This window comes from Ostrea edulis, chromosome 1 (genome assembly GCF_947568905.1).
Source record: "Ostrea edulis chromosome 1, xbOstEdul1.1, whole genome shotgun sequence".
NCBI classification, from domain to species: Eukaryota; Metazoa; Mollusca; class Bivalvia; order Ostreida; family Ostreidae; genus Ostrea; species Ostrea edulis.
This window is the reverse complement of record NC_079164.1, coordinates 79,287,903-79,300,755: the sequence shown is the minus strand read 5'-3', so window position 1 is coordinate 79,300,755 and position 12,853 is coordinate 79,287,903. Positions and strand designations below refer to the sequence as shown.

At 33.9% G+C, this 12,853-nt stretch overlaps 1 protein-coding gene across 4 annotated transcripts in view; it reads right to left on the bottom strand.

The window, feature by feature from the left end:
- Window positions 1-12,853, bottom strand: part of LOC125679563 (uncharacterized) — a 44,616-nt gene that overhangs the window by 3,306 nt on the left and 28,457 nt on the right. For 2 of the 4 annotated variants that reach the window (XM_056162092.1, XM_056162086.1), the window contains exons 27-30: window positions 12,695-12,795; window positions 7,490-7,592; window positions 6,779-6,793; window positions 5,444-5,530 (exon numbers count right to left, since the gene is read on the bottom strand). In XM_056162092.1, the coding sequence (XP_056018067.1) occupies window positions 5,444-5,530; window positions 6,779-6,793; window positions 7,490-7,592; window positions 12,695-12,795 (306 nt within the window). The remainder of the gene's footprint in view (window positions 1-5,443; window positions 5,531-6,778; window positions 6,794-7,489; window positions 7,593-12,694; window positions 12,796-12,853) is intronic. The other 2 variants (XM_056162100.1, XM_056162094.1) reach the window with 1 other exon arrangement.

The following is a 12,853-nucleotide window of genomic DNA, read 5'->3' as shown; positions in this document are numbered from 1 at the left end:
CACAAGTCAAGGTTTTATGATTACGTACCCATCACACATCCTCACAAGTCAAGGTTTTGTGATTATGTACCCATCACACATCCTCACAAGTCAAGGTTTTGTGATTCATATAGTGAAATGAACATTACATCCCTTCAAACTATTCCCCTCAGTTTGAAATACATAATTTCATTCTCTGAATCCATTTCTGAAATTCGTCACGGTACGCTGATTTAAGTAGAACTCTGAGGCACTGACTGATGTCTTAATCAAGGGCTTGTCGGGACTTGTAACGACGACTAGATAAGAACTTTTTAAGTTTTGGAAAAAGGAAAAAGTCGCATGGAGCTAGATCTGGAGAGTATGGTGGGTGTGGCCAGACGGTAACCTTCTCCGACTTCAAAAATTGCTTGACAAGATCAGATGTATGTGATGGAGCATTATCATGAAGTAGATGGACACGCCTAAATCCTGACACAGGGCGTCGTTTATGATAATATTTCTTGAGCTTTTTCAGCATAACATCTCGGTAATACCGACCTGTAATACTTTTGCCCTTCGGTACCGGAATTTGTACGGCTATACCATCACATGAGAAGAATATGCAATAAAGAACCTTCTTTGTGTTTATGGTTCTTTTGGCAACTACAGGACTTCTACCATGTTTAGTTGACATATTTTGTTTCCAATTTTTCTTACTGGTTCGAAATAGTGAACCCATGTTTCGTCACCAGTAACAATGTTTGAACATTGTCTTTGATTGAATTTGGGAGACATTTTGATCGGTTTGTACTCGTACCCGTTTTTTGGTCATTTGACAATATATGTGGTATCCATCTGGCAGAAATCTTTCGTAAGCTTCAAAAGGAAATGCACCCGCGATAAGTCAACAGCTTTGGCAATATCACAAATCGTGTATCTGCTATCACTTTCAATTATTTCCCTGACTTTTGAGACATTTGTCATGCCTGTTACAGTCACAGGTCGGCCAGATATTGCTGCATCTTTGACAGACTCTGTGCCAGTCAGAAATTTCTTTCTCCACCTACGAACTGTCTCATGAGATACCTTATCAGACCCATAAACTTCCCCCAATTCAGTAAAAATCTGCATTACCGAATGACCGAGTTTTGTGCGAATTTCTATATAAGCTCTAATTTCTTCAATATTCTCAACCCGTTTCCCAACCATTTTTACAACAGTGGTCAACGACTGGCTCTATTGAAATGACTATTAAGTTTAAAACTATGTGGAGCTGAAGGCTCGTGTTTATACCGTTGGAAAGGTATTGAATAGAGCTAATCAAGAGTATCATCATCCACGAAATTGTGCAAAGCGTTATCGCGCTGTGGTACAATACACATTACATATCGAACAGCCCTCGTATTTATCGTACTATTCTTTCGTGGATTTCCCTTGAGTTATGTCTAGAAGTTGGGCGATTTGAATGCATTATAAAAGTGACAAGAACGGTACCAACCATCGTCGGTTACCCACGGGTGCTTCTATTCCATTATCTCTATCAGGGAGCGTGAGTGGACTCAAAACCGTGGTTTGCGACGATGGATACCAACGTGCTCCGCCACATTTTCTCTCTCTCGCCGGTTTGTTTCATTTATCGCGCCGCTTTACGCCAGTCATGGCATGTACGCAGATCTTGGACAAATGAAATCGGACCAATCATTATAAGCAAATACAGCTCGAGTCCTCGTTTATTTCTTTTCGAATTGTTGATGATTGACATTTTATCCGGGATACGATTTGACTGGGAGTGATTTATCAGTTGTATACATGAGGTACAATAAATAATAAAAGATAATTGTGGGTCGTTTTAATGAATCGTGAATAGAAAAAAAAATACGAATAAAAAAGAAAATACAAGAGATCTACATACTATTATGGAGGACAAACTACATGATAAATTTTAGTTTTTTCAACGATTTGTTGTGTTTGACATTAAGTATATTCCGTTTATTACAAAATCTGGGATGTAAAACTTTTTCCTGATACTAGCTAATGATTTGCATTCTAAAATAAAATGGAATTTTACCTAAGTTACATAATGTACAAAGTCTCTTTCATTAAGTGGAATATTTGACCATCTACCAGTCTCAACAGGAAGTTGGTGGTTTTTAGTTCTAAATTTTACCAGTATTTTCCTAAATTTATTTGGTAAAATGCTCGGATATTTTTCACATCCAAAATTAAGACTTGAAATTTTTATAACTTTTACCTTTTGATGAGCTGTTTATATCACTATACCATTTTTGGATATATTGATCACTTAATCTTTGTTTAAGAGCTGCCACAGCCCACTTCCTATCAATGAAATTTTGCTCATATGAAATATTTGAAAATCCGCAAGATGTTTTGAAAAATTTTGTATATAAAATCTACCCATGAATTTTTTAAACCTCCTTGGGAATATTGCAAAACATACATATTTATATGATATGCGAACAATTTTGCTTTCCGAATTAGTAAGTAATCTTATTCAGGAAGAAATCATCCTTGTATATATTTGTATACATATACAACTATACATCCTACATGCCTGACATTCGGTATCAATGATTTTGGGAGTTGATCCTGAGCCATCACGCACTGCGCACATGGATATATGGTGTGAGCCCCTTCACATCATCATTTTATTTGAAATAAAAGCTAAAATTCATAACCAAGAGAACTTCTTTCATGTTATGATCACCGTATCAACTGATATGTTGGTGTTACAAAATGATTGGAATGAGTTTTTCTTTTACGTTTGTGAACAACCATTATACCCTAGGCATTATATGAACGAGTTCATTGTTAATTAGAGGGGTTGGAAATTCAGATATACTCCATAACAGTCTGAGTCTCAATCTAATTAAAATTAGAAGTTAGATCCGCTCACATAACAAGAATAAGCGAGAATTCGAGCAGATCTAACATCTAATTTTAATCAGATTGCTGAGTCTCTGCATATAGTCAATAAATGAAGAACCAAATTATTTTGTAGACAAAGGCTGGGAATTTATTTTCCCATGGTGGATCTGCCAATTTACTGAATTGAAGATAATTGATAATTTACTCCATTGTAGATGAATGATAATTTACAGCATTGAAAAAAAAATTGATTACTTATCATAAAGAATTGATAATTTATTGCATTGTCAGAGAATAGGTAATTGATTGAAATAATCATACACTGTACATTGAAAGAGAAGAGGAGAATGACAAACAGGTATATGTACATTGATAGGCATGTGCATGTACCACTAAAATTGATTTCATTTTCTGCTATACTTTTTGTATATAATATGGCATAGAAATATTGCATGTACTAAATGGTTGGGTATCATTTTAACTAGAAATCCGACTCTGTTAGGAAGTCTGCGGAGGATTTTATTCACATTCGATACTACATGTACTTGTACTGATGACACAGTAAGTTTGTAATGACAGACATGGCAGATACGGATGTAAGATGAGTAGTGTGTGTGTGTGGGGGGGGGGGGGGGGGGGGATAAAAATATCACAAAGCCGATTGCATATGTTTGACTAGTTTCTTTACTTCTTTAGAAGTATAATGAATATTGCTTACAACTAAGAATTATACTTCTGAAGAAGTATAAAAACTAGTCAAGTATATGTGAGTGTAAACAGCACTGATGTGACCAACGATGGTTTATTTTGTTGTTTGTCTTGAGGAAGGGACAGGTCCCTAGGACTTATCTTGAGGAAGGGACAGGTCCCTATGACTTATCGAATCGTGTGTGCTGTTAGTCATATCCGTGCTTTTTATATACATGTATATGTGTGTATATGCATAAACATATACATGTATATAGATACACCATGTATGAACAAAAAATATGTGTATAAATTAATATATAGTTTGATGATAAATATCCAAATGTAGCTGGAAGCTTTCTTTTGAAAACTGTTCAAGATGCTGTATGAGTTACATCAAAGAGATCACAGACAGACAGACAGACAGACACTTATGATCTATAGGTATCTTCTTTTGATAAAGAAATACTTTTTTGTACAATATGAAAGCTACACTCTGCATGCTAAAAACTTTTAAAAATATTGTGTCACAGTGAAGGATTGAAAATTTGTTGTGACCTTGACCTTTGACCTCCACATTAAAAGAGACAAACCGACAGGCAGATGGACATACACACATAATCTATATGTGTATTCCTTTGATAAACAACTTCCTTTCTGAATTTGAAAGCTGTATGTTGAAATTTTTCCAAGATATGGTATTCTGTCATACTGAAAATGCATTGAATTTAGATTGACGTTCTGCTATATAACCTTGATCTCGTGACCGAAAATTCTATAGGTGTCTTCCTTTAATCATCACTACCTTTGTATCAACTATGATATGTTTTTAATGTTCTCTATAACAATGAAATAAAAAAAAAGATAAACTGATTGCTACAATTTATAGAAAGACTTGGATGATCAGATTGAGAAGTATTGAGTGCTTTAATGGTATTCATGTAGTTAAAGAAACATCAATATGCTGGCAACAAGCACCCAAGTCTTTCTATAAATTGTAGCAATTAGTTTACCTTTTATTATTTCATAATGTGTACAAAGATGGTCAACCAGGTATTGTTTTGTAAGCTCGATCTAGTAGCCTGTTTCATATTTTTATTTTAAATTATTTATCATATACTAAAACAATTATTGACACTTTTTACATTAATACAATGCTTTAGCTACTCTTTAAGTACAATATTTTCCCCACCCTAACCTAAAAAATGGCAATGATTTGTATAATATCAGCTTTTGTCACTATAGAATGAGCCTAGGGACTACTAAATAGCCAGTGGGTGCAATCTTAATTACAACAGTTCTCATATTTCTAATGGCATAAGTGGCATTTTATATGCATTATCATATAGTCATGGACATATAAGCAATTTAAGCACTTGCCACAAACATATAGATGTTAATTGATTTTTTAACTACATGAATGCCATCAAAGCACACAATACTTTCTAATCTGATCAACAAGGGCTCTCTACAAATCATTCAAATTTGGAATTTTCACAATTCATTTTAGGTCGCATAATGGAAATATCAAATGTAATATTCATCTTGAAGGCATAATTATGGAGGTGAACATAACATTCCATTTTAATAGATGTATGTATCATACATAATAAAACATTGTTTAGATAAATAACATTCTAGTTTGTTGAATTTCAATCCATTAGAAAGCTCAGAATCATTCAACAATATGTTAATAAAGTTTATTTCAATACATTTAATAAAATGTACAGGTTTAGTGCACAATTTCTAAGCAGAGAAAATTTCATTCTTGACAAAGTTCACAATGTAATAAACTATTGCAAGTTTTAAAGGTACATGTAACTTTGATCATCAAACCCTCATGGTGTAAATTGTGTTCTCTAAGCAAAAAACTATGAAGTTAAATAGAACACAATTGAAGAATCCCTACCTTTACACACACCGATTCTGCAGCAGTCATTGCATGCATCACAGCTGTCATCAGATTATGAGCATTCTGCACCAAGATTCTGTCTCCCTGTTGCCAAAACAAACAAAAAATTATGCACTGAATGATAATATCATAAACTGTAACTAATTTAATTGTATTTGCCCTAAGAATAGTGCCCACCTACAATACCAATAATACTACAATTCCTAACTGAAGAAAATATCATATTACCCATAATACCCTACATTGTATCCGTTTTTATGCATAGAGAATATAACTTTAATTTACAATAAATTACCATTCTTATTGAAAATTCAACGAGTATACAATCTTTGTATACAACTGTCCATCACAGCCATCATTACTCTGGACATTTCACCAATTTGTGCAGGTATACACCAGACTTAGGAAAGCTAGAATTCATTCATTTTTTTCAATATTTTTCTTAATAAATCAATATTATACCTTGTAAATCAGCATTTGTTTGGAATGTGTGAGCTCTAAAAACCTACCGATTCTACCTAGTTAATGTATTTGAATGTTCATCTTGATTTAACTTAAAATTCAAGTTTTAAAATGCCAGCAGCAAGATTTCACTGTTACTTTCTGTTAGTTCAATCATCCAGAGTTTGTGTAACTGCGTGGATCTTCAATGACTATTGATGCTATATTGAAACTAAATATTTAGGGGGAGCATGTTGCAGGACACAATCACTCCCTCTTTCTTCATATTCTGAAGTGACTTTGGTTTGACTAGTGGGACAAACAGCATTAACATACATTCTAATGCAAAACCTGAATTTTAAAATTGTACCAAGTAAATAAATATATACATTTCTTCTAAATTTTCAAACAACGAATATTTCAAAATGTAGGAATATAATTTTAAAAAAGCTTAAAAATACTTGACAATATAATTTACATCAATGCAAAAGTATTTTCACAGCAAACAACAACTCAATCAGATATAGATTTTAAATTCCAAAACCTTCTAAGGCTAGAGCATGTGATGTGATGATTCTGCTGTCGATGTTAAAAGAGAAAGTTGATGAAAGCAACCATTTCCCAACTCTTTGATTCTAACATTATAACTGGGGTAGCTTGGCTATCCACGACAGTGTAAGATACCATGAAACCAAAGTAATATTATCAATTCATCTAAACTTGCGAGAAGCACAACAATTCAAAATAAATGAATGATTTTTAAAAACAAATGAATAACCAATGTGGTATCTACAGCACTGTAGCTCGATATGAAAACTGTGCATGACAATCCCAGTCTAGGAAGTGAAAATGGAAATACGTGCCACACACACCACTACAGTGTACAGATACCTGATCAGAGGTCAGCTGAAATAATACTCACTATATTCAATTGAAATATCGAAATTAGCAATGCACAGAAATAGTAGGCAGGTATGATAATTGTACATTTTGCAATGAAACTCGGACTCCGAGGGTTTTTTGTTTTTGATTTACATATTTCGAACCAGGAGTATTCCTGTTAGGAACAGAAATACTGGGGAAAATTTATGAATGTCCAAGATCATTTTGTTCATCTTTTCAGCTACTTTTTAAAAATATATTATAGAGAACAGTTTCTTCAAAATGTTTACTGACATGCAGGAATCAATCTGGGAACTTTATCTTGTAATTTTACTACATACATTCTTGATATAAAAATTTGATACAAAAAATACATTTACTTCTTTATTCAACAACACCCCCCCCCCTAGAAATACTTATTACCAGGTATTTTCTAAAAATGTGATTGTTTTTAACATTTACTTTTTACTTATTTTATATATAATTTACATGTACAACATGACTTACATTCAATAGCACTGAAACTCATCAAATAAATAGTTTTGCATTTATCAAGACCTACTCTACTGACTTCATGATAAATTTCAAAATTCAAAAAACATGTATTAATTTACATTGTGCATATACAATTTACATATCACATTATATTTCATAGGCACTCATACTCTTGTAATCATATTTTTTATCTTAATTTCAAAACCATACAACATTAAACCCTACCCTGCTGTTATCCTGTGAGCCCATCTGGACATTGGCTAGAATGGTCAGCTGTTTGCTAAGGGAGGGAATCTGATCTGCATAGTACTGTAAATCCTTACCACACCTGTACAAAAATGAACTCACTATGAAAATGAAATGACTTCATACCAGATTAACAAAATCATTCACTGTGATGAGGGATCATGAAATTCCACCTCAGAGACAAGATTCTCAGTCCAGGACAATTTTAGACTCTGCCATTATAAGCCCTAGACCGTGAATCTTGCATGTTCCAAAGGTGGAATTTTACTATCCCACAAGAGTATATCATGGCAATATTTCTCTCATATTCTATCCACAGTTTAGTGGATCAATTAAGGAACTCCAAGAAAATTTGAAATGATCAAAATCCTTATCTGAACCCTCTATGCTAGCCAAGGGCTTACATTCCGTTTTCTTTCTCTTGATCAAGAAGCACAGTGGATTGCAAACCCTTGGCTAGCATAGATATTTGAACTTAAATACACAAACTAATAAGACAGTCAGAAAGAGCATACCCAAAAATGCTTACTTGTAGTGTGTGAACTAAACAAGAGGCCCCCGGGCCACATCACTCACTCACCTTGGCTCTGCTATTGTTCAGCTGTTGTGATTTTTATTACATCTATAATTTTCTATATTTATTCCCATGAACAATCTACAACTATAAAGTTCTACCTTAAATAGTTTGGGAGATATTTAATAGGTAAGATTTTTTAGAAGTAGGTCATACTTCAAGGTTTAAGTCACAAGGTCAAACACTGGTATCATAAGGCCTTGCCATAGAGAATCTATACACAAAATATGAAAGCTTTTCCTTAAATAGTTCAGGAGATATTACATGTATAAAGGTTACATTTTCTTAAAAGTAGGTCAAACTCTAAGGTCACAAGGTCAATGACCATGGTATGAACTGAAAGGACTTACAATAAGACATTATGGTCGTTATAACGATCTAGTTCGTCAATACAACCTATCATTGGGTCAAATGCTGTCTGACATGTTTCATACCGATTGTTAAGCCGTTCTTCAAGGCACACTAATTTTGACTGTGGATAACTCCGTTTACCTGATCAGGATATAGGGCTCATGGCAGATGTGACCGGTCAACAGGGGATGCTTACTCCTCCTAGGCACCTGATCCCACCTCTGGTGTGTCCAGGGGCTGTGTTTGCCCAACTATCTATTTCTATTGCTTATAGGAGTTATGAGATTGATTACTGATCGTTATCTTTACCTTGCATTGATATACAAAGTATGAACGTTCTGTCTTAAATAGTTCAGGAGATATTGAATAAGTCAGGGATTTTTAAAAAGTATGTTAAACTTCAAGGTCAAAAGAATAAAAACTTTAATACAAAAAAGTTTTGTCACAATGAAAAAGGGATGTATGTATGACATATGAGAGCCCTATTATTCACTATTTAAATGTAAGAGTAAGTTTTAAATTTTGAAATTTGGGTAAAACTCAAAGGCCAAGATCACAAGGTCAAAGGTCATGTAAGGCATGCACATGTAAGGCCTTACCATAAGGAAAATTTATTTCAATAATGAAAGCCTTCCTTAAATAGTTCAGGAGATATTGAATAGATTAAGTTTTTTAGAAAGTAGAACAAACTCCAAGGTCAAGGTCATATGGTTATAAACTTTGGTACCAAAGAAAAGACCATGCCACAAGATATGCTCATATGAAATCCCTATCACTCACTACTCAAAAGTTATGAGCAAGATTAAAGCTTTTCAGACAGAAAAGACGAAATATGCCCTCAACTTTAGTCGCAGGGGCATAAAAAAAAACTTGTATCCACATAATTTGCGAACAGTTGCATTTGGATTTGAGTTAGTGTGGCCCTGATGCTTTTGAAAATAATTTGTTTTAACAATTGTTGATTAATTTCCTCATACAAAACTTTGATCTGCTATCCACGGTGACCGAACTTGAACAAACTTGAATCTAATCTGTCAGGGAATTTTCATAAAGTTTCCTTTTTTTCTGGCCCAGTGGTTCTTGAGAAGATTTTTAAAAGACCCCACCCTATTTTTGCCATTTCTTGAATATCTCCCCTTTGAAAGAGGGCATGGCCCTTCACTAGTACAAGCTTGAATGCCCTTCACCCAATGTTGATTTGTACCAAGTTTGATTGAAATCTAGTGGTTCTGGAGAAGATGAAAATGTGAAAAGTTAATGAAAACGACAAAATCAGACGCAGGACAAATTTTGATCAGAAAAGCTCACTTGAGTTTTCGGCTCAGTTGAGCTAAAAACCAAAGACTGTTCTCAAAGAAAGCTATATCAAATCAAAATTTAAAGATAACAGTATATTTTGTTTACCACATAATGTAAGTCACAGAAAATAATTGACATCATATTGTAGCAGTGCAAGACAGAAAAATCCCACAAGTCTTTCTCACATGGGTAATGTGAGTCTAAAACAGGAATGTGAACAAAAGCATAACAATTATCAAGGCACATGTAAAGAAAAACCTTTAAGTTATTTAAAGACCATAGTAATTCATAGATGTTTTGGTCCAAAGAGCTTGTGGAGTGGTGTTTCATCATTTTAGATTGGTTTTAGATCAACATAGTCCAAGTAAAAAAAGTTTGCTTTAAATGTTTCGTCTTAAATCAAATGAAAAACTTGCAATCTTAAAAAGTTGTGGAGGTGCACATGGCTTGTAGTAAAATGTTACAAACTTCTCAATTATACCACCTTCACACTCACAGATTTTTCTTACGAGTCCTTACGGATCTCCGACTTGTAATTAATCGCAAGCATTCGTAAATCACCCGTCCGTATCCATTAATAACTCGTCACAACTCGCACACACTTGTAAGGATCCATGAAAGTAGGGGCAAATTTTTTTACATGTCAAAAAAAATTTCACGATTGTCCACAGATTTCATTTTCCGTAAATAACCCATAAATAACTTGTAACAATCCGTAAGTATCGTAAACTGGTCGCAAGAACACGTAAACTGCTCGTAAGAATCCGTAAAACACTTGTAAAAAGTTTTTTTTAACGAATCTTTGCAGTTAGTTTACGATATGTTACGGATAGTTTACGAGTTGTTTATGGATTAATACGAATGCCTAAGTGATATTTATGATTTCATTCACGTCGGGTTACAATTGCTTTACAGATTGTTCAGAGTCATTACGAGCACTTTACGTATAGACATGATTACTTTACGAGTACATACTTAAACTTTACGATCAAGGAAAGGTATAAAAGACGCAAAATCTGACAGTTCCTTTCAGTTGTTATCAAGACATCAAAGAAGTTACACATCTTGCATACAATATACACACATGCTGTTACAAGTAATGTCAGTTGTCGAATGATGATACAAAGCCAATTGCGAACACTTTTGAGTCAAAAACGTAAACAATCATAATTAACTCCTAACTATTCGTAACAGCACGTTATCAACGTGTTAACAGGTCATGATTTACACGTAAAAGCTAAGCTAAATCGTAAATTTCCGTAATATACTCGTAACAATCCCTAAAAAATCTTGTAAAATGTCGTAAATTGCTCGTATTTATCCGTGTTCATTCGGAACAAATCGTAAATGTGTGCCGTAAATGCATCGCAAGAACTCATAATAAACCGTAAATGGCCCATAAATACTCTTAAAACGTTCTTAAATAGCTCTTTAAAGTGTCTAAATCGTAACAATCCGTGTACTTTTACGGATTTGTGGAATACGTAAGAATCCGTAAGAAAAAGTCATGAGTGTGAAGGTACCATTAAGGTTTTTTAATTCAAATGGTTACATTTTTTTATAAAGCAGGTAAAATCTAAACAAAATTTAATTGTGACATACCCAAAACAACCAACACTATTTTCTGATGCTGCTAGTATCAGATAATTGATAAAAACACAGCATGAAATATGTCTTTGTAAACACCCGAAAAAGCAATGTCAGCCATCTGAAAGCAATAAAATTCTGTATTGACTTGGGGAAGAATCAATGTAAGCCATCCAACAATAGAATTCTGTATTGACCTGGGGGGAAAAGCAATGTCAGCCATCCAACAATAATAAAATTCTGTATTGACCTGGGGGAAAAGTAATGTCAGCCATCCAACAACAATGAAATTCTGTATTGATGTGGGGAAAATGTCTCGATCGAGAGGAAAAAATGATGGAAGTAACAGGGAATAATCAGAATATATCCACATCGTTGATTTACAAGTGATATAAATAGTTTTCTGAAATGGTGTGTTTGATTTGGGAGATGCTGCAAGAAGTGGAATACCACTGTTATGCAGTGAAAGTACAAAATCCTGTATTCCTGATGTTATTATGAAAGATACACACCCTACAGTGAGAGAAGTCAGATCTAAATGTGACATTAGCAAATCTAGAGAAGTCAAATCTAAATCTGACATTAGCAAATCTAGAGAAGTCAAATCTAAATGTGACATTAGCAAATCTAGAGAAGTCAAATCTAAATGTGACATTAGCAAATCTAGAGAAGTCAAATCTAAATGTGACATTAGCAAATCTAGAAAAGTCAAATCTAAATCTGACATTAGCAAATCTAGAGAAGTCAAATCTAAATGTGACATTAGCAAATCTTTAGATTTCAGCATCCTCACTGAAAACAGTAAATGTGACATTAGCAAATCTTTAGATTTCAGCATCCTCACTGAAAACAGTAAATGTGACATTAGCAAATCTTTAGATTTCAGCATCCTCACTGACAACAGTAAATGTGACATTAGCAAATCTTTAGATTTCAGCATCCTCACTGAAAACAGTAAATGGTATTCTAGTGTATTTAAGTCATGGTTAGACGTGTGCGTCGAAAAATAAAATAACTCGAGATCACAACATTGGAGAAATGTCTATCCGGGTTGTTGTCGGGCTGGGTAATGTGGCATGTATACATTATGTATGTTGATCATGCACTTAGAAGTTTGTATATCTAAATTATCATGGTCTATGTTAAAATATCATTTCAAACAATTGCCACATTTATTATCATAAAGAGAAAAATACCATGTGTACATGAACTTTTTTGGACAGTCCTCATATGGCCATATAATCAATACCAACATTAAAACAACATCAAAATTTGCAAAAGGGTGAAAAAAAGCAGCCTATCTCTCTCATTCTCTCTGGTGCAGCAGGAATCCATCTTATTTTGGAGTCACAATTACAAGTAAGTGTAGGTACCTCTGATCAACACAGTGAGTAGCCAGTACATCTGCAAATTGCTTCATTTTCTTGCCATTATCAGCTAGAGCCAAAGCCACCTTCACAACGTCCTGATGATTCTGTTGTCAATTATATAACGAAATCTTGATTCACAATGCAGTACAGTGTATCATTAGA